Below are 27,367 nucleotides of genomic sequence, written 5' to 3'. Positions count from 1 at the left end.
CCCAGATGACCTCTCCTAGTGGTTTCATTTATATGTTAAATAGCACGAGGGATAACCCTGCAGGACCCCATAGAAGAAATGCCAGAGCCAAGCAGCAGTCCTCCAACTTAACTTTCTGGAATCAGCTAACTGAATCACTGAAATCAGTTTGCCCCTTATTCAAAGTCAGCTAACTGCTCCAAAAGAATGACTAATGGTATCTAGAACCAAAAGGGACACATTTCCCTGTCATTCTACCAGTAAAGTCAGGGCAATGAATGCCATTTCTATCTCAAAACCAGGCCAGAATCCAGACTGAAGTGATTCTAGAGTTGTATAGCTACCACCTGCTGAAGTATCTTGACCAAGAATGGAATACTAGCCATTGGGCATTAGTATTTTACATCATTTGGGCCCAGGGAGACTGTAACTACTTGCACAGGTTTAAAATAAACATAACTTAAGATGACTTACCGGTTATACTCTGATAATGCCTGAGCAACCACAAGACCCATTCCCTGCCAGAAAAGAGCAATATATTGTTAAAATCCCTTTGGGCACAGCTATACAGTATGCAAAACACAGTGGAGAGACATTCTGCAACCCAAAAAAACCTCCCTTCTAAATTAACCACAAATGAATGCACACTATGAAAAGCTGGTTACAAGTAACTCTGGAGTCCGACCCATCACTTGCAGAGTCTATGCAGTCTCCGTACAGTTCCTCGCTGTATTTCTACTGTTTCAGGAAAACCTGCTAGGAATAAGACTGTGGCTCAGTGGAAGAGCCTTTGTTTTGCATGTAGAAGGTCTCAAATTCAAGCCCTGGCATCTCCAGTTAAAAAAAAACTAGGCAATGAGTCATGTGAAAGGCATCTCCCTGGAGATTTGCTGCCAGTCTGAGTAAATAATATTGACCTTGATGAACCAAGGGACTGATTCAGTATAACGCAACTTCATGCCTTTTCATGTGTGTACACTCAGAAGTATAACAGCGCTTACAAACTATCATACTCACATTGAGTGTGGCCTCATCATCTATGATAGACAGCTTCACTATGTAAGGATTCACAGACTGTGATGAGAAAAAGGAAAAGCACAGGTTAATCTATATATTTTATTAACTTCATTGATACACTGACATTTTCCCTCAATGGGGAACCAAAGTAGCTTATTTCGTTCTCCATTTTATCATCACAAAAGCTCTGAGAGGCAGGTTAGGCTGAAAGTATATGACTGGGCCACAGTTACCAAGCAAGCATCCATGGCAGACTAGGGATTCAATTATAATACAGCACCCTAAGCACTACACCGCATTGGTTTAGTGATTCACACATGGATTTATCCTTCGTGTGCCTCTGAGTTCAAAACACAGAAGTCTGGAATCACTGTTTTCCCCAGAGCATCATCGTCACATAGAGAAACAACTGTTACTTCACAAAAAGGACTGTGAAGCACCATTACAGTATATGCCAAACTGTATATGTCTGGCACCTGAAGACCCAAAGAGTATAGAAGCTTTCAATGTTCTTGGTTGAATGGTAAAGGTAAAGGTAAAGGTATCCCCTGTGCAAGCACCGAGTCATGTCTGACCCTTGGGGTGACGCCCTCTAGCGTTTTCATGGCAGACTCAATACGGGGTGGTTTGCCAGTGCCTTCCCCAGTCATTACCGTTTACCCCCCAGCAGCAAGCTGGGTACTCATTTTACCGACCTCGGAAGGATGGAAGGCTGAGTCAACCTTGAGCCGGCTGCTGGGATCGAACTCCCAACCTCATGAGCAAAGCTTTCAGGCGGCTGCCTTACCACTCTGCGCCACAAGAGGCTCTTGGTTGAATGGTATCGTGTCCCAAATGTCATGTCACATAAAATCTCCTCTTTGCTGCTGCCTTTCAAAACACACACTCAATTATTTGCCTAGGCCAAACACACAATCAAAAATTCGGTGCCAAATAAATCATAGTAAGACCCTAAGAGAAGCCAAGAAATGGGAAAGCAATAACTAATAACTCGAATAACAGCCTGGTGAAAGCAACAGACCTCTGCCATCAATTTTCATTGAGCCATAAGTTTCTGGAGACCAGAGCCTATAGTAACAAGTTCAAGAATAGACACAGATTGATAAATCTCTGGTAAAATTTAGCAATTTATTCTATCTACACAAAACAAAGCTCAAAAGATTAGAACTACATCAGGATGAAAATTGAATGGTTTCAGTGATTGAAATTGCTTTCTAAAATTATACCTTAAAGGTCTTAGTGGATTGAAATATGAGAAATATTTTGAAAATGGTTTTCATAGCTGGCAGATCACTATGTAATGGGAAAGCAACTGAAGAGTGGCCAGGATCAAAATTAAAATAATAAAAGACTGGGAAGACTTGCTGAAAGCTTGAAGTTAAAACATGGGTGATTAATCACAGTTTGATTTTGTAGGAAGAGTTATCTTTGTAACTTGGCAAAGGGCAGAGAATTTGTCAATCTCGATGCCATGAAACCCAAGAAAATCTGGAAAAACCATAGATCCAAAATGCTCATAGTTCGGTGCCACTGGAACCCCTTTAAAAAGTGAAGAAATTTCTCCATGACAGACTCATTGTCATAAACAAAGGCCCCCAAGTCAGTGGAAAACATCATTCCTGTAAATATAATACTGCAAACGCTGTGACAGTCCTTTAAAGCAGCAGCAGTACCAAAGGTTAATATGTGTGCAGTTAAACACTCCCTTTAGGCTGTCTGATATATAAGATTTTAAATACTCTTTAATCTTCCAGCAACAGAGATAAATCAATCTGCAGAGCTGATTGTCTTTCACCCTGCGTTTCAAAACAAAGAGTTCCCTACTTTTACAACTATTCCCTATACCAAATGCCTCTAATCTTTTTACAGCATGACTTTAATCAGATGAGGTGACAGCTTTGGAACATTCACCAAGATCAGCAAAACAGTGTTCCATACAATAGCACTGTCTTTGTTCCAGAACAGAATTTCCCATTTTCTCTTTAGGTGTAGAAGCCTGTGACAGCTAACAGATTTCTTCACTGAACTATCTACCACCACCAAGGCTTAGCCATCCTGGGGGAAAGCTAGATCTACTTCTGAGTCTACTTCTGCTTATGACCAAACCCAGTTGTTCCTCTTCACCTGCACTTCCTTATGCTTTCTTCTGGCTAATTCCAGCTGCCCTTCAGTGAGATACCTGCCTTCCCAGTGATAACTAGAAATCTCTTGTATATGCTCTAGTCATCCCCTCATAATTTCTTTTTTGTTTCCCAGTTTCCTCTGAAAAAGGTATCGAGACTATAGCAAGGTTTCCAAAGTTTCATAGATTACCATACACAGAAGTCAAGCAAAAAAACAGTTGGCATAAGGTAGTCACCTATCTCGTGAAACTCACAAGTTTTTGTGCACTTTCTGGAAAGATATTATCTTTCCACAAATTCTAATAAACAACAATTTGAAAGCCCTCTCGTGTTTTTCATTAAACAAAAAAATCTCATAAGTAGCAATAGGAATGGAAGAAATGAGATGCCCTTGTTCCTCCCAGGGTGAGTTTATTACAGTACACTGCTGAGATTCATTCCTTTCCCCAGTGCAGTTCATTATTTAGCTTTTCAGATCCCCTAAAAGAATAAAATTAGCAAACAGTGCCAAAAATCAACCAAGTTATCATATACACCACTAAATGAATTACTGGGACTTTTTCAAAACTGGGCACATAATGACTCTTCAAAACAAGGTAATACAACTATGATGTTTCTGAAGTTCTGCATTAAAATATTCAAATCAGGAAACCATATATTTTCAGAAACAACGGGTCACTTGCTACCTGACTGGCCCGTGGACAGGAATGCCCCCCCCTGCAGCTGAGCCCCTATTAGGAGGGAGCCCTCGGAAGGGCTAATAAGGAGACAGCTCTCTGCCCCCAACTTCCTGCCGCCCTCAGAACTTGCTGGGAGGAAGCTGAGCTGGCCCCACTGAGTAGCTCAGACACGGAGGGAGGGAGGTGTGGAGGGAGAGGAAGAGCGGCAGCAGCAGAAGAGCTTGATCCGATTAGTAGCTCGGCCCTGGAAGCTGGAGGGAAGGACAGCCTGCCCCAATGAATTGCCCTGGTGTAGGAGTTGGAAAGGGGGGAGAAGCATAGCCTGCCTCAATGAGTTACCCTGGTATAGAAGTTGGGGAGGGGGGGAGCACAGACTGCCCCAGTGAGTTACTCTTGTGTAGACGTTGGGGGATGGGGAAGCACAGCCTGTCCTAATGGGAAGAGGGAAGCAGAGCCAGCACCTTTGAGTGGCTCTCAACCAGCCCTTTTCTCCAGGGGCAGTGACCTCTGCAGTCTGATGAAGAGCTGTCCTTCTGAGGGATCCTTAGGTCCCCTCTGGATGCTGGCATACCTGGACCTCTGTATGGCATGAGGCCACAGTCCCCACTCCCAAGCAGCCCTTTGCTCCAGGGGAACTGACCTCTGCAGATGGATGAAGAGCTGTCCTTCTGGGGGATGCCCAGGTCCATCCTGGAGGCTGGCATCCCTGGACCTCTGTGGGGCACAAGGCCACAGTCATCCCCCCGCAAGCAGCCCTTTTCTCCAGAGGGAATGATATCTGTTGTCTGGAAATGAGCTGTCATAGCAAAATTCTCCATCCAAAAATGGCCATTTCCCCCTCAGAAGCTGATCTCTATAGTCTGTAGATGAACTCCAGCTCCATGAGGTCTCCAGGCCACACCTGGAGGTTGGTGACCTCTGGGTTAGGAATGTTCCTTGAAGTCTGGAGGTGAAACCTCAAGAGTCTGAGGGGGGAGAAGGAGTAAAGGCTGCCCACCAATCCCATAGGACCCAGCTCAGCCTCTGCTCTCCATCCCTCCCAGCTGTCTTCTCCAGAAGAACTGGTACCTGGAGATCAGTTGTTATTCCTGAAGATCTCCAAGCCCCCACCTAGATGTTGGCAACGCAGCTGGCTGCACAGGGAGGAGTGGGTAATTAAGCTGGGCTCTTGAGTTTAATCACCTGTTTAATCACCTCCAACATGCTGGATCTCAAGATCCAGTGGGGAACAGGACGGGGGGAGGGTCAGTACCCAGGAAGCCACAGGGGAGACATGTGTGCTAGCGCCCGCTTTATTCCTGGGTACAACAGGATTTGCCCCTAGTTACAAAATAAAAAAGACAATTAGGTAAAAGTTGTCTAAGCACAGAAATGCCTTTCACATAAACCTTTTAGTTCTAACACTGCAGTTTAAAGTAATTCTTTCCTATCAAGAGACAAGTAACATGTTTTAGAAAGAAAACTAAGTTTCAGGATTCTGCAGAAATTTAACTGACTGAAGAGAGTTTCATACTAATTGAGGACTTTAAAAGACTGGGAGGAAGGAGTGGGTGGATCAGTGAAGACCACTCCCCCTTTGGGCCAAAAAAAGGGGAAAATCTGCTAGTTAAAGAAGTGATTCCCTGCCTAGTTGGAGTGCTCCCTGATGTGTCTGAAACCTGAGGAGTCAGTTAAACTCAAGAAAGTGAACTTGAGAATCATTCTGAAAGTTTCCACTGCATCAATTATAAAGACTCAGGCTGATATCACCAAATGCTGAATCCCTTTCAAAAACGTGGGGGCAGGGTCTTTGTTTTTTGCAGACAATTTATAGACAGATACAAAAGTCTTAAGAAGCAAATACATTCCTAAACACAATTAGATTTCCTTAATCTAATCGAACAATTAAGCAGTCCACAAGGCTCTGGAGGAAAGAGTATAATCAGCAGCAGTACACTCAATATGAAAAGACTCTCACAGGGTACAAAGTAAACATGGAGAAGAGTTGCAGGGTTGAAGACCTGAGGCAAATACGGGCAATTCAGAAGTCTCTCAAGACTGACCAGGGAAAAACAGCTTCAGTTCTATCAAAATTGAATGACTGCTTTGTACAATCTTTAAACAGCCCGTGGCGCCACGGGCGCCACGGACTGAATAATTCGTTAAGCCCCCTAGAGGTGGGCTTTGTCCGTGATGAGGAAGGGTCCGGGTTGGACCCTTCCTCACGACAGACAATCGGAGCGAAGCGCGGCTGCTGGGGGTTCCCTCCCTGCTGGACTCACGCGCCTTTCAAAACCCCTTTTTATAAAGGGGCTTTGAAACTAGTTACTGTATAAACAGAAACCACACCACTGCAACACAAAGCCAAGACAACCCCTTGGATAAAAATCAAAGCTATTTCTTCATCTGGTCAAAGAAAACATATCATTCCTATCTCAGAGGAATATTTCCACTGTGAGTCTTTAGTGCATCTTTTAGATCTTGAAAGACTCCTAAAATCCTGGGAGAGTTTTACCAGTTTTCTTTACCAGTTCTGAATAAATACTGGAAGCATTCTGTCTAAGAAAGAAAAATACCATGATAACTTCCTGCAATAGCTAATCCAGATAGTTCTAATAAAGTGGTCTTTTTGGAAAGCAACATTTTACTGTGAAGTTGCAATGCATTCATGGCTAGCAAGCATATGAAGGATGCTGAGGATATCAGGGTTTTCTAATGTATAAGTCATTTGTACCTCTTCATATCCACGTTTGTCTAAAAGTATTATTCTGACGAGCAAAAAAGCCAGCTGTGAAAAAAATGGGCTCTAGCACCACCACCCCCCGACCCAGCCAAGGCCTGGTGGGGCTGCTTGGGGCGAGCGCTGGCAGGGCTTCCTAGGCTTCCCCCACCCAACTCAGGTGGGCACCACTGAGACCTGGCAAGGCCAGGGTTGCTCAGAATGGGTGCTAGCAGGGCTTCCCAAGCTCCCACCTCCCAACCTGGGCAGGTACTGCTGAGGCCTGGCAAGGCCACAGCAGTCCTGTCCCGGTGGGAGGAGGTGCACATGGAGCTTTCTCTCCCCCCCCCCCAATCTGGGTGGCCGCCACTGAGGCCAGACAAGGTGGTGGCGGCTGAGTTGGGTGGGTGGCCTGAACACCCTGTTTGTGGGCCCACCCCCACAAACAGGGTTGGGCACAGGGTTCCTCTACTTCACTGAATTATAGCATTGACAGCAACTGGATTATGATGCCCCATTCTGTCACTCAGCAGGTTGTTTTAGTGACCTTTCCCCATCACTTCAAGAAGGCTACTTATCTCCGAAGGCTACACACTCCATTCCAAAATCTTTTCCATTTCTTTTTCTATACTATCCAACTAGTGACTTAACTAATAGTGTCTCAATATCCCACAATAGCTTCATGCCAACTATTGAGAGATTATAATAAATTGTATTTTTAATTTTTAAGTCCCCTTCCTTGTTTTTTTCTGACTAGAGTTTGCATTAATATCACATAGTGACTGCGGAAATATTAAGCCTATTGATAAATTTTGCTTCCCATCTGGAAATGAATTTCAACAACCACCATTACATGAAACAGCAAGTCTGTTCTGCATACTTTGCAAGATATTCAGAGGCATAATTAAGACATCATGCCACATATAAACTGCATGAAATATAGCCAGGAACCAGCAAAGGCACTCATTTAATCTCGCAAACACATCCTCCATTCATCCAAGGAACTGCAAGCTTAGAATGCATCTGGATGACACTGCAGGTCATCCTCTAATCACATGACTACCCATTCTCCCAAGGGTGCTAAATTTAACCTGACTCATTATTAAGTTATCAAATCAAATGCTTAGGATCTGAAAACCCAGAATGAAAGTCCAGACTATGAAACTCTCTATCCTACTGTCAGCTTTCCAAAGGCGTCCAGACATCTAGGAGAACCAAAGCACCCACCGGCATTCTGTTCAGAAAGTGGGTGGGTGGGGTCATTGTAAGGCAGGGCACATTATTAGCTAACCAAATTCAGTTGAAAGGGTTTTCCACAGCTGCAATAGCAATCTCAGGAAAAGGAGCAGGTAAGTGTCGAGGTTTGTGGTTCAGTCCCCCCTCCATTTTTTCTTTTCATTTCCTCTTTTCCTTCTCTCTATTCCTCCTACCCAAATTCCTTCTTTTCTTTGCAAAGCAAGGAAGGAGGCATTGTTTGAGTCTGCCTCCTGCACCAGCCATTTTTACTTGGGTTTTCCCCGCTGAGGAAGCCATTTTGGAATACTGCTCACCACCCCCTCTCAAAAATCCATAATCTGCCCACAGGCTTAAAAGGGGTTGGGGATCCCATGCTATACACCTACACAACATGTACTGGAAACACAGAGATGTTATCAAACTGGTTGCAAAACGTTTACACTTGGATTCAGGCAGGCTTCATGTTTTATTATGCCTCCATTATCTATCTACTATCTGCTATGTAACTACAAAGGTATAATTGTGCACACCAGCTTTTAGGGTCCTAATGGCCAAGTTATTGAAAATGTCAAGGTAACACCCATAAATTCTGAATGAAGCACTCACCTCATACTTTCTGTAATTTACTAATAGAGCAAGCAGAACAACAGCTTCATAACCATGTTCCATACGACTTGGTGGATTGGAGAGGATCTAAAGTCAGAGAAACAATTAACTAAATATGTTAAGAAGCAGTGCCAAGCATACTGAAATATTCAAGAGATCTGCAATGGTACAAGTCAATTAAAAGCACCCAGAACTGAAAGGGGAATAGGAAGAGGCAGGGCCACCTTCTACCATACAAAGAGCAAGAGGTTCAACCCCTTCACTCTACAGAAATACCATCATGCAATATGACAACATAATCCATATTGTGTTGACCAGTGATCACAATATGTTATTGAATGTCAGAGGGAGCCCTGCTGGAGGTGTAGTGATTCCTCTAGTCCATTCTCTTTCACAAAAGGGTGAACCAAATGTCTTTGAGGATCAACAAACAGGGCTCAGTTGTCAAGGCCTTCCCTTGATGTTGCTTCCTAGTACTGGTATTCAGAAGTTTAATGTTTCTGGATGTGGAGTTTCCTTTCAATCATCATACGTGGAAGTCATTGATGGAGCTATCTGCCATAAATCCATCTAATTATATCCATGGTCAATGAAATACATCATTAATGAGTGAATTAGTATTACCTTTTGTCTCTCCTATTGCCTTCCTTTTAGTTTTGTTTTCTGTAAACTACAATGCCCAAAGTCTTTATGAAAGGTATACTAATTACTTAAGCATCTTGGTTGTTCTCTTTTTCACTTTCCAGTTCCACCATATCTTTTTTTTTAGCTATGACCATAATTATACACACAATTCCAAATGAGGCTGTATTGTAGACCTATAACAAGGATTTTACAGTATTAACTGTTTTATTTGCTATTCTACAAGCCAAAGTCTTTCTTTGGGGAGGGGGAAGTGGTGGTGAAGGGACATATGATCAAACAATTGGCTGATTTCCTAAAAATGAGTCAATTTTGTCTGTAACTAATCTGAGTAATAAGGCACATATAATTCGAGCACTGGCTAAGTCAACGTAAGAGGAATAATAACACGTAAATCTAAAATGAATGCTAGGTGACAAATAACTAGGAGGGGGGATTACCTGCAAAATAGCTTCAAAGATGCTGTTAATCATCACATACTCCAGAATTGTGTTCTGACTGATGTTATCTGTTACCTGGATTGAAATAAAAGCTTTTTTAGAACATTTTAGGAACTCACATTAATTGTTCTCTGCCATCCACTATTATGCATGCAAAAGAGGTACTCTGCTAAACCCACCAGCCATTCATTTTTTTGCCTGACACTTTAGAAAAGCCATAATGGTCTCCTAGTATGCAATGCATTCATGCCCTTTACTAAAATGTGACCATATTCTGTGCAAATAAAGCTATCTCCTACTCTTCAAGATACATGAGCAAGATAAAACTAATGTATAAAGTTGCATCTTCCCTACAAAATTTAAAAGTACAATGCTTCTCTCCATGAGATGAAAACTATCTTAAAACTGCATTGATACAGGAAAGCATATCTTTGTGTAAGGATGGAAAGCAGTTAATGTACTTGCAACCATCACAGCCAAATTAAATCCATATTATTTATTTATTATTAGTTTTGTAGACCACCCCTCCCTGCAAAGCAGGCTCATGGTGGTTCACATCATACATCACATATATGTATCATTAACATGTATCATTAACATTACAGTTAGAACAATAAAAACTTTGAGGTGCTCTATTTTTTGCCTCTCATTCTAGTCAGTCACCTGTCTGTCAATCCACTAATGGGTGTCCTATAATTTTCCCACTGAGTTCGCTTTTTAGTTTAGAGGAGGAAATATCGGAGATGAAAGGAGGGAGGCCCTTAGGTTTTGTTGGCTATATTAACTTACTCGAACCTCAACTATAAGCCTGGTGGAAGAACAATGACTTGCAGGCCAAGGTAGTTCTGACAGGCCCCAGATCTCAAATGGCAGCTCATTCCACCAGGCCGGGGCTATGGCTGAAAATACTGACCAGATGGAACTGAAATTGCCACTTTCATTAGTAATTAACCTCACAATGCTTACTTTAAAAAGACGTTTTCCACCCAAGTCTGCATATATTATTTACTTACAGTTACTAAGCAGAGCAGGAGTTTCAGACACAAACTCTTGAGGCTTTCAGACCCTTCCGCACACAGAAGTGAGTCTAAACTCTCCATCAGATTCTAAAGAAAAGAGAAGTGATTACAACTCATTGCATACCTGTGTTCAGTGTCTTCCACACCACTCAGCTTAGCTTCATGCCACTGAATCCCATGAAGATTCAAGAAGGGCTAGAATGAGGCTGATTAAAATCTAGCTCTAACTGTTTAGAAAATATCCAGTGTTATTTTGCAGGATTATATCAATACTTAAAAAAATTATTCTCCTAACATCCCAAGCACAAGTTTCCAATACAGGTTTATCCATGAGACATTCAGACTTTTCATACATTATACCATTGACAAGTATATTAAAATATAGTACAGTCTGTATGAAAGCCTGAGTAGACATTGACTTTAACTTTGTACACTACCGGCAAAAAGCTAGGGTTCAGAAAGCATGTTCGTTTTGAGAATGATACAGACATATTCACTACAAGTGGCACTGCACATTCAAATTAAACATATTTACACTGAATATATGAGAAAGGATATGATCAAGACATATTAAATGTAACAATTACTTCTGAACTGTGTGTTCTATGTATACAAACCATAAAATATAGATGTGACAGCCAGCGGTTTCTTTAAAACAGCAGTACATTTTTTAAAAGAAATATGACTGCTCCAATATTTTCATACATAGACTAGAAAAGTAAAATTAGTGTTCGCCTTAGGAATTCATGAAAGTCTTAGATGGAACCTTGAACCAGTGTTCCAAGGCTAGCTGCAATTATCAACAAAATACAATGGTTTAGTGTTCCTTACTTTTTCAAGCATATAATGGAATCACAAACATGTACAGTACAGCAGTGGTCCCCAACCTTTCCGAGGCTGGGGACCGGCAGGGCATCGGGCCGCGCCCCCGCGGACCGCGCCCGTGCGGGCCACGCCCGCGGATCGGGCCGCGCCCACGGATCGGGCCGCGCCCGCGGGCCGCGCCCACGGATCGGGCCGCGCCCGCGGGCCGCACCCACGTCGCGCCCGCGGATCGGACAGCACCCGCGGATCGGGCCGAGCGGGCGTGGCCCGCACAGGCGCGGCCCGGCCCTGATTCCCTCTCCCCGCCTCCCGCAGTAAGAAGCTTCCCGGGCCGCAAGCTTGCGGCCTGGGAAGTTTTTTACTGCGGGGGCGGGGCGGGGAGAGGGAGCTGCGGCCCGGTGCCATGGCCTTTGCGGCCCGGCAGCGGGCCGCGGCCCGCAGGTTGGGGACCACTGCAGTACAGTTCTGATGTAATGTAAGAAATCTGCTATAATAGTAAAAGGGCATTATTTTGGCCAGAGGGTATTTTGCTATCAGCTGAATACATTTCTATTTTTGCACATCAAATACAGTGCACAGACTTACTATAAAAATAAATCTACCATCTGGGATTCAATGTATCATCAACTACTGAACAGGCACTATCAGCCATTGTTTTCTGTCATTTGTATATAGAGGTCTAGCCAGCCAGGAGTGAAAACAAAAAAATGAACATGTATTCTGATTTATTTTAATACTTTGTACTCAGTTAACTCCATACCTTTGGCTGGCCCTTTTATACTAGGAGAGACACTGTGCCTGATATATTTACCAATTTCATGTCTCCTCTTGATGCAGATCACTACCTCTCTTTGAAGTCTAGCAAGCTCTCACCTTCATGCACATCTCAGCCTTGTCAAAGCCCATCAGCATGTTGATGATGTCAAAGCCAGAGGTGGATTTGTTCTTCTGATGAACTCCACGGATTAATGCACATAGTGTCTGTGATGGGACAAAGAGAAATAACTCCAATGCATAAAGAATCCTCAACACAATGATTGTTAGGTGACTTTCCATAAGTTTAGTGCCATGAAAGCCAAGGATTGCTCTGTATATTACAAGTAAACAGTACAGCACCTGTAATGCATTGACCACTCTTATTGGATGCTCTTCCGCCAGGGCTCGGATGCAGCGTTGGAACAAACAGTTAATGTTATCTTTTATCTTCATTAACTCTTCACCATCTAGAGACTCCAGCTTCCCTTCTAAATACTCCAGATTCACCTGTCAGACAAAGGGAGAAAAGGAATTATATAAAATCACTGATCAAATTACAAGAGATTATAAATTATTATCACAATTATTCTAAGATTGAAAAAGATGCCTTTACATTTTGGTATTACCTTCATAAGGAAAAGTTCCTCCCAAAACCGAGGGTTGCATTTACTGGGATCTTCTGTCTGAAAGAGTAAGAAATCAATGATTTCTCATTATCTTAACATCACAAATCTCAAAATCTGAGTATATGAACCAAGGATGTGATCCAGAGATAAAATAATAGGCCCCAGAAAGCTCTTATCTCAAGGAAGTGTTAGAGGAGATTCATCAGTCTACTGGAATTTTATTCAGTGGGGGGAGTACTCCAATGAAAGGAACATAAGTTCATTCCTCACCGTGAAGATCTCATCATACATTAACACAACCTTCTCTTTCAAGGGTTTCTTGCTAGCTGAAGATTTCCGAAGCAATCCACCTTTCTTCTCAGCTTGTGCCATGGTTTACAGACTGTAGAGAGAGACACACAATACATTCCCAAAAAGCTCTCTTCTATAATAGCCGCGATGCGTTCCTAAATCATGCTTAATCATCCAGTGTCCTGAGTTTGAAAGCACTTCATGCTATTTGCTATAATACAACCAACATAACATCCACTGGGATTCTTCACACACAATACTTTTCATATGTAAATGAATAAGAAGAAAGGAATGTGGAAAACATATTTGCTACATGTAATATTCAGTTTTTTCACTTATGATACCTATGCAGATTTTTGGGGGAGGTGGGGTTACAATTGCTGAAGAAACTATTTTACATATCAGGCATTTTTAAAAGGAGAGACTGGACAGAAGAAAGAAGAGTTAGTTTTTATACCCCACTTTTCTCTATCAGAAGGAGTCTCGAAGTAGCTTACAATGATCTTCCCTTCCTTTTCCTACAACAGACACCCTGTGAGGTAGGTGGAGCTGAGAGAGCTCTCACATGTCAAAATTCAACCAGCACACCCATGGATCTCTTACCGGCTGCTCAAAGGTCTACCATGACTCATTCAGGCTTAGAGTCTTATAGCCCACAAGCTGTAGAGGTAAATACAGCACAAAAACTAAGAATTGCCCTAATAGATCATCAAGTCTGAGAACTTAAAAAATGAAGATGATAGGTTTACACATACTTTGGGTGTGAAAATTACTGTAACAAATGCACATTTACATATGTGTTTCAGGTGTTCAAGATTAACTACTGCATGTTCACACGGTGATAAGCACAATTTTCCCACAAAGAACATGATAAGCAACTCTGAAACAGCAACTCTGAAACAGCTTTTGTATACAAAACATGCCTTATAATGTTCCATATTCCCATCACCTATGCATATCCAGCAGAAGTCCCCTTTCCCCAGGCTCCATGCCATTCCTGCCCATACTGAGAACTGTGAATCAAAGCAAAAAAGCATCTCTTAGGCAGGCTAACAGAGGTAAAGCAGGGCTTGTAGCAGCTCTGTTCAGGCACAATAAATAATGCATAGAGGATCAGGAACATGGCAGAACATTTCCAGTGCCTAGGTAGGAGCTCTGCAAATCAGCCTCCAGAAGAGAATGTGGCAACTGGTTCCAAGAAACAGAGAATGCCACAGTGCTTACCCGCCTGGTGACAGTTCAGTTTCAGACCACCACACAAGTTTATTTTCTGCAGATATCACGCAGCTCTTACATTTCTGTATTCTTGCTATGTATTTACTGGTTTAAGTGATAGAATTTAGACAATTTACCATACTAGCTCTGGAAAACATTGTTCACCTTCCAGCACAAGCAGATATCCATGGTAAGTCTGTAATACGAATGGAATGTACTGCACATTACCCTTCTGCAAGATCATGTTTATCAGATGCTTAAAATAATCTTCTGTGCAGAGATACTCCAGTCCAACCCCAATTAAATCAATTGTCTTAGATTAAAGTAACTCTGCATAGGATTATACTGTTAGTTTTACAGTTTGCAAACCCCTTTTTAATCTTTCCATAGCTTCAAAAGAATTTATAGTCACACAACCAAATTTGCTAGGATATATTCATCTCCTCAGCTTCCCATTTCTTTCCATTCTATTACAGTAAACAAAACATTACTCAACAGAAACATAAACTAGAGGGGGCATTCTCTTTTTGAAAATTTACTTCAGAATAAGACGGGGAGGAGAGTGAAGAGCATAACAAGCCTCTTCCAGTTGCTAACATCCAACATCTCTGATAAGCCTGTGCATATCTGCTACGGAGTGCTCTAACTTGCCATACTATATTCTTGCATAGAGTTAAAGAATCCCAATATTTTCGTTGTATACGTGAAACCAAGAGGCATTCTAAGAAGCAGGTTTCAACACTGTTTTATGCAACCAAGAAGGCAATGGATTGTAGGTCCCCTTGGAAAAGTAAGAAGTTAGTATTGCAGGACATTCTGAACAGGAGGAAGTAGAAGGAGCAATCCTAAACAGGTCTACTCAGAAGTAAACTCTGCTGAGCTCAACTGAACTTACTCTCAAGAAAGTATATGCAGGACCATAGCAAAAGAGAATTGAGACTCAAGATCACACAAAACATTTTTCTCCCCTTTTTGTATTTGAACATTTTGCCTGATTGGACAGTGTTTCAGAGATCAAAAGCTTGCATACTATTGAGAGTAATTTTCATGGCTTTAGTTTAAAGATATAAATACAAAGGTAACAGGATTACAGAAGTTTTTAATGGGACTAGAACTGGGCTAAGCTATACAAAAAGATTACAAGGGTGGACATATTTATTTTTGTGGCTTTTGGGCCGTCCTTTTCTGAAAGGTCACTGGTTGGCTTACAGCAAAGTATAAAACCAATCCAACTGCTAACATATCTAAAACCTAAAAATTCCTACTAAAATCAATTTACAATTTACACTTTAATCCATAGTTGCTCCATCCAAGAATCATTAATCACACATACAAAGAATTGTTACATGCAACAGGAAAAACAATCTTGTTGTTCTTAGAACACCTATACAAGAGAATCCAAACTAATGTGGAAAACTCCAAACAAGGTGAAAAAGATGACTAATTGTAATTGTAAGAAAAATCATCTCAATAAAGTTGCTGTGTAACTTCCACCCAAGACTGAAAACTGTGCCCGTCAGTCAAGTCAAAGGCCAAGCAAAGCTCAGGAGATTCTTCCAGTCACACCTAGAGTTTTCCTTCATGATGTTTAATTCTGCTATATATACCACCAAGTAACTGTGGGAAACCAGAGCCAAAAGTGTAGTATCTGACTACTAATTCTAGGGATCAATAAAAGGGGTTGCAAAGCTTGCAAACCTCCCCAGCCTCTTCTTAGACACTGTCAAAAGATAAAACTCTGAGTAAGACCATTGGTCAGATTAAGTTTTGTGTATCTGCAGTGCTCCTCTGGTATCTTTGCTTGCTCTCCCAAGAGGGGGGGGGGCAGGAGTCTCACAGAAGTCAGGCTAAGGGCCCAAGAGAATGACAGGACTGCACAGCTTTACATTATTGTCACTGTTGAGCACATCCAATTTTTCCTCACCTCCATCTTACGTGCTAGCCTCTGAATTTTTCAGGAGTGACATGAAAAGGAAATGTCGCACAACATCAGCTTCAAATGGACATGCTATAAGCAGGAATAATTCCTGAAAAGTGAGTCTCTGGGTTCATCTAATAAAATATTGTATTTCACATTAATCATCCCATGAAAATGTACAAAATAAAACCCTCAACATCCTCTAATCATCATAATGATTCCAGCACTAATTAATTAAACCCTTGGTAATCCCACTGAAATGAATTAATTTGTGCAGATGTAACTCCCTCAGTAAACAGCTCTCATGTACAAGTAATAAGTTAATACAAAGCCATTTTTAGGGTATAAATGGGTTAAACATTCATTTCTCATGCTGAAGCCTACTATTCAGTAACAATACAGTACTTTTTTTGAGAATGCCAATATTCTAACAGAAACTATGCTAAAGTCTGACAGATGAAGCTTTGAACTATCTTCAGAAGCCTTTTTAAGCAGTAAGTTTGTGGATCATCAAATTACAATTCCGTAGCTAACATGCTGTGTGGGAAGCACTTACTATCTCTCTTGTACAAACACGAAGGGAAAGAGGGAAAGATGACATAGTAATGGCTGCACAAGAGTTCAATACCATTTTGTAATGTAAGAATTCCCACTTTTTTGTCCTGTATTTGACACCTCAGACTCCCCTAACAATGTCTTCAATTGTTATGAAGAAGTATCATAAAAACAATGAAAGCCACTGAATCACTTTCAGTTAAGTGTTAAGAAATTTCCAAGATGCTGTGTGGCCTTTATGTGAATGGAGAGCTATGATAGGATGTAAGGATATGAAAAGAGAGAAACAAAGATATGTTCAACGTGTTCCATAAGGTTAGCTCCCCTGTATAAATAGAAAAGTGGTGAATCTTTCATTCACTGTAGTCTTAAATCTTACAGATACCTTTCTATTCCAAAGAGTAGAGCACATAAGTAAAATGCAAGCATTCATAACTGCATTACAACATGAAAAATGAGTATGAATTATATTCTAAAATGTCTCTCATTAGCCTCTTTTTAATGTGCAAGTTACACACTATCAAGTGATTGTCACTAATGGCAACCCTATTAATTAATGACCTCAAATGTCCTATTCTTAACAGCAATGCTCAAGTCTTGCAAACTAAAGGACATGGCTTCCTTTATTGAATTAATTTTATTTTTAATGCTAGCATTATTTCATCCATTTAAGGCCAGTCAAATCTCAGTACCTAAGCAGGGCTGGCACCAATTAATACTGGAATGGGAGATCACCAAGAAAGTCTGGGGTTGCTACACAAGCTGCCTCTCAATGTACCTTGCCTTGAAAGCCCTATAAGTTGACAGCAAAAAAAAAAAATTCTATTACCACATGTGGTCACACGTTCAACTACAGGTGTATGTGAAATTAATGTAGGTTTCATAAAATTGGCAAAATTTTGAGAATTTGTCTGATTTAATCTTCATTCATTACCTCTACAAACATTACAAAACTTCTATAAAGTTTTCCTGTGTAGGAGCTGCATTAAACATGCGAGGCAACTGGAGACATGTGCTCAAAAACTACTGACTTTCCAACTTACATATAGCCAGTAAAATACATCTATGTAATAACAATCTCAATATAGTAGCTCTATACATTGTTTTAGCTTAAGTTTTATTAGTCAGATTAATGCTCAGAAATTATTCTGAAATCATTTAATGCACACAAAGTCACTATACTCTAATTTAAACAGTCCCCCATTTCTGTTGTGAGGCTCATTAACAAGTTAGAACCCCCCGCCCTTCTTCAATAAGTACACACTTTGAAAGTTGAATAGATCACTTTTAGTTAAGTGCCAAGATGCTGTGTGGTCTTTTATGTGATGAAATTGCACTGATATTATGAGAGGATGCAAAGACACATAAAGAAGGAAAGAGAAAACAAGATGTTCAATGTGTTCCTTAAGGTCCTCACTAAAAACATACAAAACACCAATTGTCTAACAGCAGAAAGCCAGGAACTATTTGTTCATTGCTTTTATTGTATTTTGATGATGGGAAAGTGTTCAGTTGAATAACTAAAAGGCCTGCATTAAGTGAAATGGAATATGTCAAATGCTGTTAGAAAAAAAAATCCAATTGTATATGTTTTAAGCCACACAGAAATAAAAAGATGGGTTTCACGTTTGGGCAATCAGGCGCTACCTGTGTAGCCAAAGCACAGCCCTCGCTGAAATGACAACCTGGACAGCGATTAAAGGGACCCAATTTGGGGGAGGGAGCGTTTGAAGTGTACGCAGCTTCCCCATAAGCAGCACCCTTAGCCACTTAGTGCCTATCTCACCCACCACAACCCTGCCTCAGCAAGGGGAGAGGGTCTGTCTTCAACTACCACCCTCCTCCTTGCAGGGACCCTATAACTCCTTCCCCTCACACACAAAGCCGCCGCGCGTGCACACCTTCCTCAGAAAAGCCCATGCCGCCCCTTAATGCAAGTTCCTATTCGTTATACGTTGCTCGCCAACCCGCGCCCGCTGATCCTAACCCCACCCCTAAACTCCCCTGTCTAAGAAGGGGATACGGCCAGAGAGTGGGGCACAAGAGAGGCCAGCTCCCCATAGAGCGGAACTCACCCCCCGTTACCTGAGCGAGGCAACCGCTTCCCAATGCGCAGGCGCCACTGATGCAGGCCTCGCCCCCTCCGCCCAGCGCGCAGGCGCGCTCTTTCACCATCAGAGTGGATTCGGACCCGCCTATCGGTGGGCTGTGTGTTCTGGTGCGCCTTAAGCGAGGATGGGAGCGGGAGATCCTGGGATGGTCTCCTGGTCCCCGAGAAGTTCGTTTGGCCGCACCCGAACCTGAGAACAGACTAGGAATTTTACGTTCCAAAAACCAATTTTAGGAGACGTTTATCCCGCTCTTAATTGGGCACAAGAGCACCTACTGTTTAGAGTCGACTCCCTGGAGGAGCAGGAAGTCAAGGCCAAAGCAATCACGTTATGGCTTGTCAACTATTTATGTAAATTCTGTACGACGACACTTATTGCCTTGGTAAGGCTTACAGGCTGCAATCTTAGAGCACTTCTCCACTTAGAATAACTATTTGGTGGAATCTGGGCACGTGTTTATGTTTCCAGGTTTGTTTCCTGCCCAGACTGTTAGCTATGAAAAATAACCACTAAAGATTGGGGAGGCAACCTGTAGGTCTCTGGGAGTCCTGCCCACTCTTTGCCAACCAAGAAGCCTCACGTGGTCAGCTCTGCTACCCTATGAGCTTGCATGGGTCAGTCATACCTTTCCAATTTGCTCTTATGCAGTTAAGGAAGAGATGGCTCCTATGAGGTGGGCTATATGGCACAGGAGAGGCTGTTTCAATGGAAGGGCCAGAATCAATCCCTGGCATCTACAGCTAAGGATCAGGTGCGGAGAAATATGCTGGCTGGCTGTCTGGAGAAGTTGCTGGCTGTCCAAGAAGAGAGTACTGACTGTGATGGTCTAGGAGTCTGATTCAGTCTAGGCATTTGTGTACATATAAGATATGCACTGATATGACTGCATGGTTTATTAGAGAACATGCTGAGCCCAAAGAACAAAGTTTGAGTCCAGTGGCATCTTAATTTAATTCTGGGTATAAGCTTTTATGTGCATGCACAGATCTTATGCTTATTAGGAAGTAAATTTGGTTCATTTCAGTATTACTTTTAAAAATATTTATTGTATTTGTATACCGCCCTCCCCAGAAGCTTATGTTCTAGCTTTCTCCCTAACGGGAACCCATCGTGGCTTACGTCGTTGTCCTCTCCTCCATTTTATCATCCAGTGATCCCTGTGAGGTAGGTGACGCTGACCAGCTATTTTCCATGGGAGATGGGGATTCGAACCGGGGTCTACCCAGTCCTGTACTTGTACCACTACTCCACACTAACTCCCTACACATAAAAATACAGCTCTTGGCCACATCACATTGTATCTGTTGACCACATCACATCGGGATCCCCTTCACACAGATAACACCTAACGGTGGCAAATCCTACTGATTTTCCATTGACTTGTGTCTCCAGATGAGGCTAACTCCTCTCCCCGCTGTTCTTTCTGGCCTTCTATTCCGGGCGAGCGGGGAGTCGCACCTAGCTGAGCACAGACCCCGGTTGCGGCGTAAACGGGGCGTACTCGGGGGGGGGGGGGGCGACACGCTGCATGCCTGGTCAGGAGGACGCAAAGCCAGTCCGAAGCCGCCTGCGCCGTCCCCTTGACCAACAGCCGCAGCTCTCGCCGTGGGCCCTGCGGTGCGTTTCCCTGCCAGCCCCACCGCGGGGGCCCGCTCGGGAGGGTTTGCCGCTCTCCTCCAGCCGTTCTGCCCTACGAAGAGGCCAATCCCGGCTGGTGGAAACGCGGGCGAAGCTGCTCGGCCAGAGACGGAAGTGAAAGCCCCGCAGGCAGGCCGCGCGTGACGGCGAGTTAGTGGGAGGAGAGCGATCCTGCCCGGAAATTAAAGGCCTCGTGATTGCAGTGAGGAGCGGTTGTCGCTTGGAAGCCGCGGGAGGGAGGCAGGCAGCCAGGAAGGAGGGCTTTCCCCGCCGCCCGCACCGACCCGCCGCTCGGGACTCGCCTCCTCGGGGCGCCGAAGGAGAAGTCGCTGCCTGCCTGCCTGCCTGCCTCCTGGCGCGGGCGACGGCAGGACGAGGGGAGCTCGGCAGCTGGAGTGGCGCAGGGGAGCGGAGCGCTAAACGGGCGCTGGGGGCCCGCCGCCCGGAGGGACCGGGGAGCAGCGGCGCGGGACGACGGTGCTCTTTGCTCCCGGGCCCGGCTGTGCGCGGGGCCCGCGAAAGAAGCGCGCGCAGAGCAGAAGTCGCGGCCCGGAGTTGGGGAGCGTCGCCACCACGGGCCTGGCGGGCTTGTGAGCCGCCGCGGGATTCGAGCTGCCGCGGCTGGTCCCGCTGCCGCCTTCCCCATGTGGTTGGCAGCCACGCCGGACGCACCGAAATGAAGCGAGCAGCGGAGCTGCGGCAAGTCTCGGACTGGAGCGACTTCGCCCGCGGCCACCGCCTGCGGGAGCTGCTGGACCAGCGCCGCCCAGCCGAGGCGCCCGGCCGCGTCGTAGCCAGCCCCGACGGCCAACATCTGCTCCTGCTGTGGAACCAGCCGCCCTGCCCGCCTCGGATCGTGGCCTTTCAGCGCCTGGGCACCGACGGAGGCGCTCTCGAGAGGAGCTGGCAGCCGCCTCAGCCGCCCGTGGCGGGGCTCCTTTTCCTGGAAGGCTGCGGGGGGGCTGCTGCCTGGGTGCTGGCTGTAGTCTGGGAGCAAGGCAGGACTGAGCTCTGGCACTTGGTGCCCGCAGTCGGGTGGCACTTGCTGCAGAGTCTGGAGCTGAGCTGTGGAGGCCGCGCCCGGATTGTCTCCATTTGCAACTGGGGTAGCCGTCTAGTGTGGTGCGAGGAGAGACCCCCGCTGAATGTCCAGCAGACCCCAGAGAAGAGAGCCTTCAGGTACTGTATTTGCACTCGAGACATTCAGATGGGTGAGAAAGGTGCCCAGCTCAGCCCCCTGCGGATTGTCTTACACAACAGCCCTGCTTACCAAGTGCTGGCCTCATCCTCTGGCGTGTTTCTGGTGCCCACCCCAGCCACTTTCTCTGGCGTGGCCAAGTGTGTCCTTATCTGGCGATGGGAAAATACTGACATTGTTGTTGCTGCTCCATCCAGAGAGTGCATTTCCACTAAAGTATTGCATCCTGGCAAGGAAGTGGACTTTAAGAAGCTCATCTTGAAATACGTGGGAATTCTAGCATCCATGGAGATTTTGGATATTCATAGCTGTAGCCTGTCACCCAGCAGAGGACTCCTCCTTGTCACCAACTCAGGGGTTGTGGACTTGGTTCAACCCAATGGACTGTGGAGGCCTGTCTTTGACTTTGGAGAAAGTGACTTGATCCTAGGGGTGGGTGTTCAACTAAAAGTGTTTGGGGACACGCTTGCTTGCTTGCTGGGAGGCGTTCTTTGTCTTGTGGACTTGAATAGTAGACAGCTGCTGGAAAAGAAACTCCTAAGCACAGAAATGCTTCTCTTGGATTTCCATGCACAGGAAGAAGAGGCAGCAGTGTTGCAGCTTCTTGGCCCAAATGGCATTTACCACCTTGATTTCTCTGAGACTGGCAAAGACCACCAACCTGAGCCCACCTTGGTGGAGATGGTCTTTGAAGAAGCATGCAAGTATTATCAGCGTCGGAGTCTCAGCAGCTCCCAGCTAACTGTGGAGAAGCTGAAGAAGGGGGGCATGTTTCAGGCTCCTATTGCTCTTTCTTCCATTCTGAGCCATAGCCTTGCTTCAAAGGATAAGAAGAATGGGGCCCTCCCAGAGCCTTATGCCAAGCTTTTGAGCACAATGCAGTTAGAAATGCAGAGCTACCAGAACCTGGAATTCCTTAAGTCATGTGTGGTTGGGGCTTCCAAAAATGAGGTGGACAACTATGGCGAGGAGCTGGTAGAACAGGAGCTTAACCGCCTTCTACACTTGGATTTAAACAGGGAGAACCTGGTGTACATGAACACCATATTCAGTTCTTTCCCTGTCGCCTCCTGGAAGGCTATTCAGACCCATCTGCAACTGCAGCAGAATGGTGATGGCCTATTGATAGCCAGAGCCACCCCAGATGTGTGGAAGAAAATTCTTGGAGGACCTGTGCCCTGTCTGGGCAAGCAAGAGACCTCTCTGAATGGGGTTGTCCCCCTCTTTGAACTCATCTGTCTGTCTCTCTATCAGTTCAAGCCTAAATGGCTGCCTAGGTTTGTGGAACTATCCCAGCAGTATGTGGGTACCTCTTGGGCATACAACAAGGAGGGCCCTGAGGGTGGGGTGCCTCTTTATAAGCGAGCCCTAGCTGTACTGACAAGGAAGAGCAGCTGCTCTGTAGACTACCCAGAGATGGAGATTGAGCTTCTTCTGTGCAGCCAGCGGCCCAAAGCCATTCTACAGGCGCTGGACCTTCTTATTCGCCATAGGAGATGGCAGCATGTGATGGATGCAGCGGAGAAATTCTCCAGGCTAAGCCCTTTGCTGAACAAAGAAATTTTTATTGTCCTCCTGGGAGAGTTTGCCCAGCATAGGGCATTGGACCCTTATTTGGACATGTTATGGGAGCTTTACCCTTCAGATCTGAGTGCTTCTGACATACTGAGCATTATTCAACAACATTTACCTCAAACTGAACATAACCACCCACCCTTTCTCCCAGATGGAGCCCCACACCTGACTGTTGGCTTGCTCAAGCCTTTATTACACCGACTGGCATGTTGTTCAGCCAGCCAGAATGAAATCTATACTGATGTCTTACAAGGGCCATCTTTTCCTCCTCCAACCCCACCTAGGCACCAGCAAGTTGCTGCAAAGAAAACTCCAGCTCAGGAGGAGGTTGTGCGAAGGACCCTTCATGATCACACGCAAGGCACGTTGTTTGAGGGGAAATGAACCTGGCACAAGATAAAAGCTTCTGGGTGGAGGTGGGCAAAATGGTGTGCAAAGCACTTGGTCCTGGCAAAATCAGGATCTGCAGCCTATGTATCCCACTTAGGACGTGTATTGCCAAGATGTCCGTGTCATGGTGGGTGAAAACTCCAAAGTCTTTTTAACTGCCAAGAGGTATATTTGCTTTTATGGCAAGGATTTGGGTACCTTAAATAAGAGTGAATATGCATGCAAGAGAGTTATATCATTGCTTATATAGCAAGGTGACATGAAGATCTACTACACATTAAGTTCCCAGCCTTTCATTCATAATGTTGGTGCAGTTTTTTAATCTCATTGTACATTTTGGTAAATATCAGCTCATATTCATAAGTAATACTTGCACGTCGGCCTGTGACATGGGGAAGATGCCTGACTTGGGCTCAATTTAAGGCATGTTCTCAAACCCACATCTCTATGCATTAGTGTTTGAAATTATTGTTATTTAGTGCAGGGATTGTTTCCTTGTACTGTGCCAACTTATTGGGAGCAAAATTTCACTGACCAAAATTATTTCTTCCCTGAAATTAAAATGTGAAACTCCCTGATGAAGAGCATGTGAGTGGTGTACTTCTCTGGCTGGAGACTCATGCCAGTCTGAGCATGAATATGCAATGTTAATGTTAGACAGGCAGTCCCAGCTATTTCCACTGTGCAGATACATATGCACACACCTTTGTCCCTAGTAATGGCCTTTTGCCTTCTAAAAAAATGTGGATGTCAACAGCTCTGCCTTGTGCATTTGCAGAGGAATGTAGCTAGTGTCTAATTTGATGCTTTGGCCCCCTAGTGGCTTGATTCAAACAAATATTTTTCTGCTGGGAAAGGAAGATAAAACGTGAATATGATCAGCCCTTGATGCTTATCAGCACCTCACAGTCCCGTTGAACCACTGGGCTTGAGAAGATCCCATTACATCAGCATATGGCTAGAGAGAGTAAACGCCTGTAACCTTCCCCCATGGATGTGAAGATGGAATCTGGGGGTGAGGATGTTAACAGTTACAAGCACGAGAAACTTTTTCTTATTAGAGGATGGTGAAAACCTGCTTTTTAATTTTATGGAAGTGTTGGCATTTTTATAGGCAAGGGTTCCCTGATGTGGCGCTAAATAGGGAAATGGTTTGGCTAAAAGGAAATCTCTGTGCATTTCAGTTCTGTTTTTTTGAGGGAAGTGTTGAGCAGCTGTTCTGGAACCATAATGGAGTGTACAGGAATGTCTGGGTTCTTTAGGGAGACAAGATCAGGAGCCATTATATTCGAGGAAGCTGGTAGTTGTTTTTCCCTTCCCAGCCTGCTGAATCTGTTGATTAGACAAGGCCCTACACTAATATAGAGCTGCCTGGAGGCCAAGAAAATCTAACTAGGCCCACAATCCCTACACCATCATAGTAATTGTGGATGCCCTGTGCTGTGTGTTTATTGGTGTGCCCTCTCACCCCTGGTGCTGGGGGGAACGACAGGGTAACTAGTACAATATACACAGAAAGTTCTGGTCTTTGTTCCACTAGACCTGTCATTAGTTTAACAATTAGAATCAGAAGGGAAGGTTTGGTGATACATGGCACCATAGTATATCTCCGTGTCTTCTTCTGGTGCATAAGCCCTCTGAAATTAGCACAAGCCTTGTCCTTATATGCTGACTGTGTTTCATACTACTTCCTGATGTTTACAGATGAGCTGCACATGCTTAGAACCCACAGACTCCCTTGACCTAGTGTTAAGTGCTTGATGGGCCTTCCTCATCTGAAACAAAACATCTCTTGGGTACAACCCTGCCAGTAGGGTGTCAAAGTATAAGAATTCCTTTTCTTTTCCCAGCTGTTTATGAAACAGTTTCATTTTCTTTCTCCCTCTGCAATAGCAGCGTGGCTCTGGCTTTCACAAGTTTTGGAAACTCATGATTACAACAGGGTCTCTAGCATGTGGGTACCATAGGTAATGTGAGACATTGTCCATATGATTTCCTTAGATGATGCATATCTTGTCTGTCCCGAGTAACTTGGCAAAGAAATGGTTTTTATGCTAATCCTGATAAACAAGTTTGTTTTAATGCAATACTTGGAGCCTGGAGCAACTTTTGTGTTCTGTACGCAGTATTAAAAGCTGATGAACCATCACAGAGAACTCTGTTCCTCACGTGGAAGCACCTGGCACATATGTTGTGGGTACTCAGCTGTGCAATTTCCCCATTGAGCCAAATTTGGCACCATTTGTTAACTAGGAACAACTCTAGCAGAGAAACTGCTGCATGAGGCACAAAAGTTCTTACTAGAAAAGGGCTAACATGTTGTTCTACTAGCAGTCAATGCACCTTTGTCTTCTGTGTTAGAGTACAAAAGCTGTGCTGGCAGCTACCCAGCTCCTTTTCTGAAATTAGAGGGTTTTTTTTCACTGTCTCTCTTTGTCTCTAGCAAAAGAGTTAAGTGTCAGTTGACCAGTAATAAGATAGTAGAGATGATGGAGCATACAGAAAGCAAGGAAAGAGACAGAAGAGACCATTGCTACATCAGTAGGTATAAACTAGCCTGAAATGAAGTCTTGTGCTATCAGGGAAGTGGATGTTTCTCATCTCATTAGATTTATAAGTAGAGGCATTTGATGACTATTGCTTCAAAAGCTGTTCTTTCCCTAAACTGTTTTTAGGTTATGACAGTCCTGAAACTGTAGGAGCTCAGAAACAGATTTGGGAGAGAGGTTTCTGCCACTGAAGTGAAAGAGAAGCATATCATGACTATACCTAACATTTGCCCTCGTTACAGATGCCTGCTTGCTTAGAAGGCTCCATCATCTTTACTCCTGTTCTTCTTACATATCTTTGCCCATGTATAAAACAACCTGTGCCAGATTTTAGTTGCCTAAAAATAGTTGTTTCTTTAAGGAGGCAACAATAGATGATAAAAATTTTTAACGAATGTTACAGAATGGGCCAATATTCACAGCCAATAAAATGGTATCTTATTTTGAGAAGCTGTGGGCCTAATGCTATATAAACTGTAATAATGAAACTTTAAGCATCATAGCCTAAATCATTTGAAATACTATGGAAAACATAATTGCAGAGGCCTGGTACAAAAGCAGGAACTATGCCCAAGTGACAAAAAATGTCAGATAAAAGCTTTCACTTTCTAATGCTCAAAAGGATTGTTGAGTCATCACTGTTTACTGGGTCTTTAGAAGAACTGGACTGGACTGGGTAGGAGATAAGAGTCAATTTCAAAGCCAGAATTCAGTGGCAGAAGGGGGAATTTCCACATTTAAAAAACAGTGAATGAGTCAGGCAGTATTCTTTATGCAGTTTTGCCTGTAGTCCACAAAAGCTTGCTTTAAGATGCCACATGACTCTTTGTTTTTGCCTTACCTTTGAAGGTATGTTACACATGAAAACACTCTGACCTCCATTGTTATTTTTGCTGTGTACTCACCAAGTAGGTACAGTGCATCCCAGAACTTGCTGGTATTCTGGTCCTAACTACTAAAGGGTGGCCAAGACACCCCTGTTTGCATAGACCTGAAACATATCAGGGTATTTTAAACTGCAACAAGGGAGGAATACACAGATGTTTGGAGTGGAACAGCAATGCAGGCTGCCTTAGGAAATATATTCTTGATACAGAGAGCAGTAGAAAGGTGTGGTAATATTGAAGTTTTAAGACCAAGAAGAAAACATCCAGCTTCGGGTCCCACTTCTAAGGTGGAGGTAGGAAGAAGTAAGAACGTAATGGTATACAATTACAATAATTTAAAATAAATTAGTTGTGTATCTTTGTAGCATTATGAGACCTACAGTACACTGTCAT

At 43.9% G+C, this 27,367-nt stretch overlaps 2 protein-coding genes across 3 annotated transcripts in view; one reads left to right on the top strand and one right to left on the bottom strand.

Annotated features, from left to right (window-relative positions):
• Window positions 1-18,809, bottom strand: part of ARMH3 (armadillo like helical domain containing 3) — a 148,825-nt gene extending 130,016 nt beyond the window's left edge. The window contains exons 1-10 of one of the 2 annotated variants that reach the window (XM_077349474.1): window positions 18,712-18,809; window positions 12,918-13,029; window positions 12,648-12,704; window positions 12,382-12,528; window positions 12,139-12,246; window positions 10,435-10,527; window positions 9,422-9,496; window positions 8,340-8,426; window positions 997-1,053; window positions 454-497 (exon numbers count right to left, since the gene is read on the bottom strand). In XM_077349474.1, the coding sequence (XP_077205589.1) occupies window positions 454-497; window positions 997-1,053; window positions 8,340-8,426; window positions 9,422-9,496; window positions 10,435-10,527; window positions 12,139-12,246; window positions 12,382-12,528; window positions 12,648-12,704; window positions 12,918-13,019 (770 nt within the window). In that variant the 5' untranslated portion in view covers window positions 13,020-13,029; window positions 18,712-18,809. Of the gene's footprint in view, window positions 1-453; window positions 498-996; window positions 1,054-8,339; window positions 8,427-9,421; window positions 9,497-10,434; window positions 10,528-12,138; window positions 12,247-12,381; window positions 12,529-12,647; window positions 12,705-12,917; window positions 13,030-18,701 lie in introns of both variants that reach the window. The other variant, XM_077349473.1, reaches the window with a different exon arrangement.
• A 1,479-nt stretch (window positions 18,810-20,288) lies between these two features.
• HPS6 (HPS6 biogenesis of lysosomal organelles complex 2 subunit 3) lies at window positions 20,289-26,575 on the top strand. The gene has a single exon (XM_077349467.1). It carries the CDS (start codon window positions 21,052-21,054, stop codon window positions 23,530-23,532), a length of 2,481 nt encoding a protein of 826 aa, XP_077205582.1. The 5' UTR covers window positions 20,289-21,051; the 3' UTR covers window positions 23,533-26,575.
• The last annotated feature ends 792 nt before the right edge of the window (window positions 26,576-27,367 follow it).

This window comes from Paroedura picta, chromosome 8 (genome assembly GCF_049243985.1).
Source record: "Paroedura picta isolate Pp20150507F chromosome 8, Ppicta_v3.0, whole genome shotgun sequence".
Taxonomy (NCBI): Eukaryota; Metazoa; Chordata; class Lepidosauria; order Squamata; family Gekkonidae; genus Paroedura; species Paroedura picta.
The sequence above is the reverse complement of the archived record's forward strand: the minus strand, read 5'-3'. Positions and strand labels throughout refer to the sequence as shown.

Bases quoted from the DNA above. Each gene is read 5' to 3' on its own strand.
- HPS6 (XM_077349467.1), top strand. From the start codon at position 21,052: ATGAAGCGAGCAGCGGAGCTGCGGCAAGTCTCGGACTGGAGCGACTTC.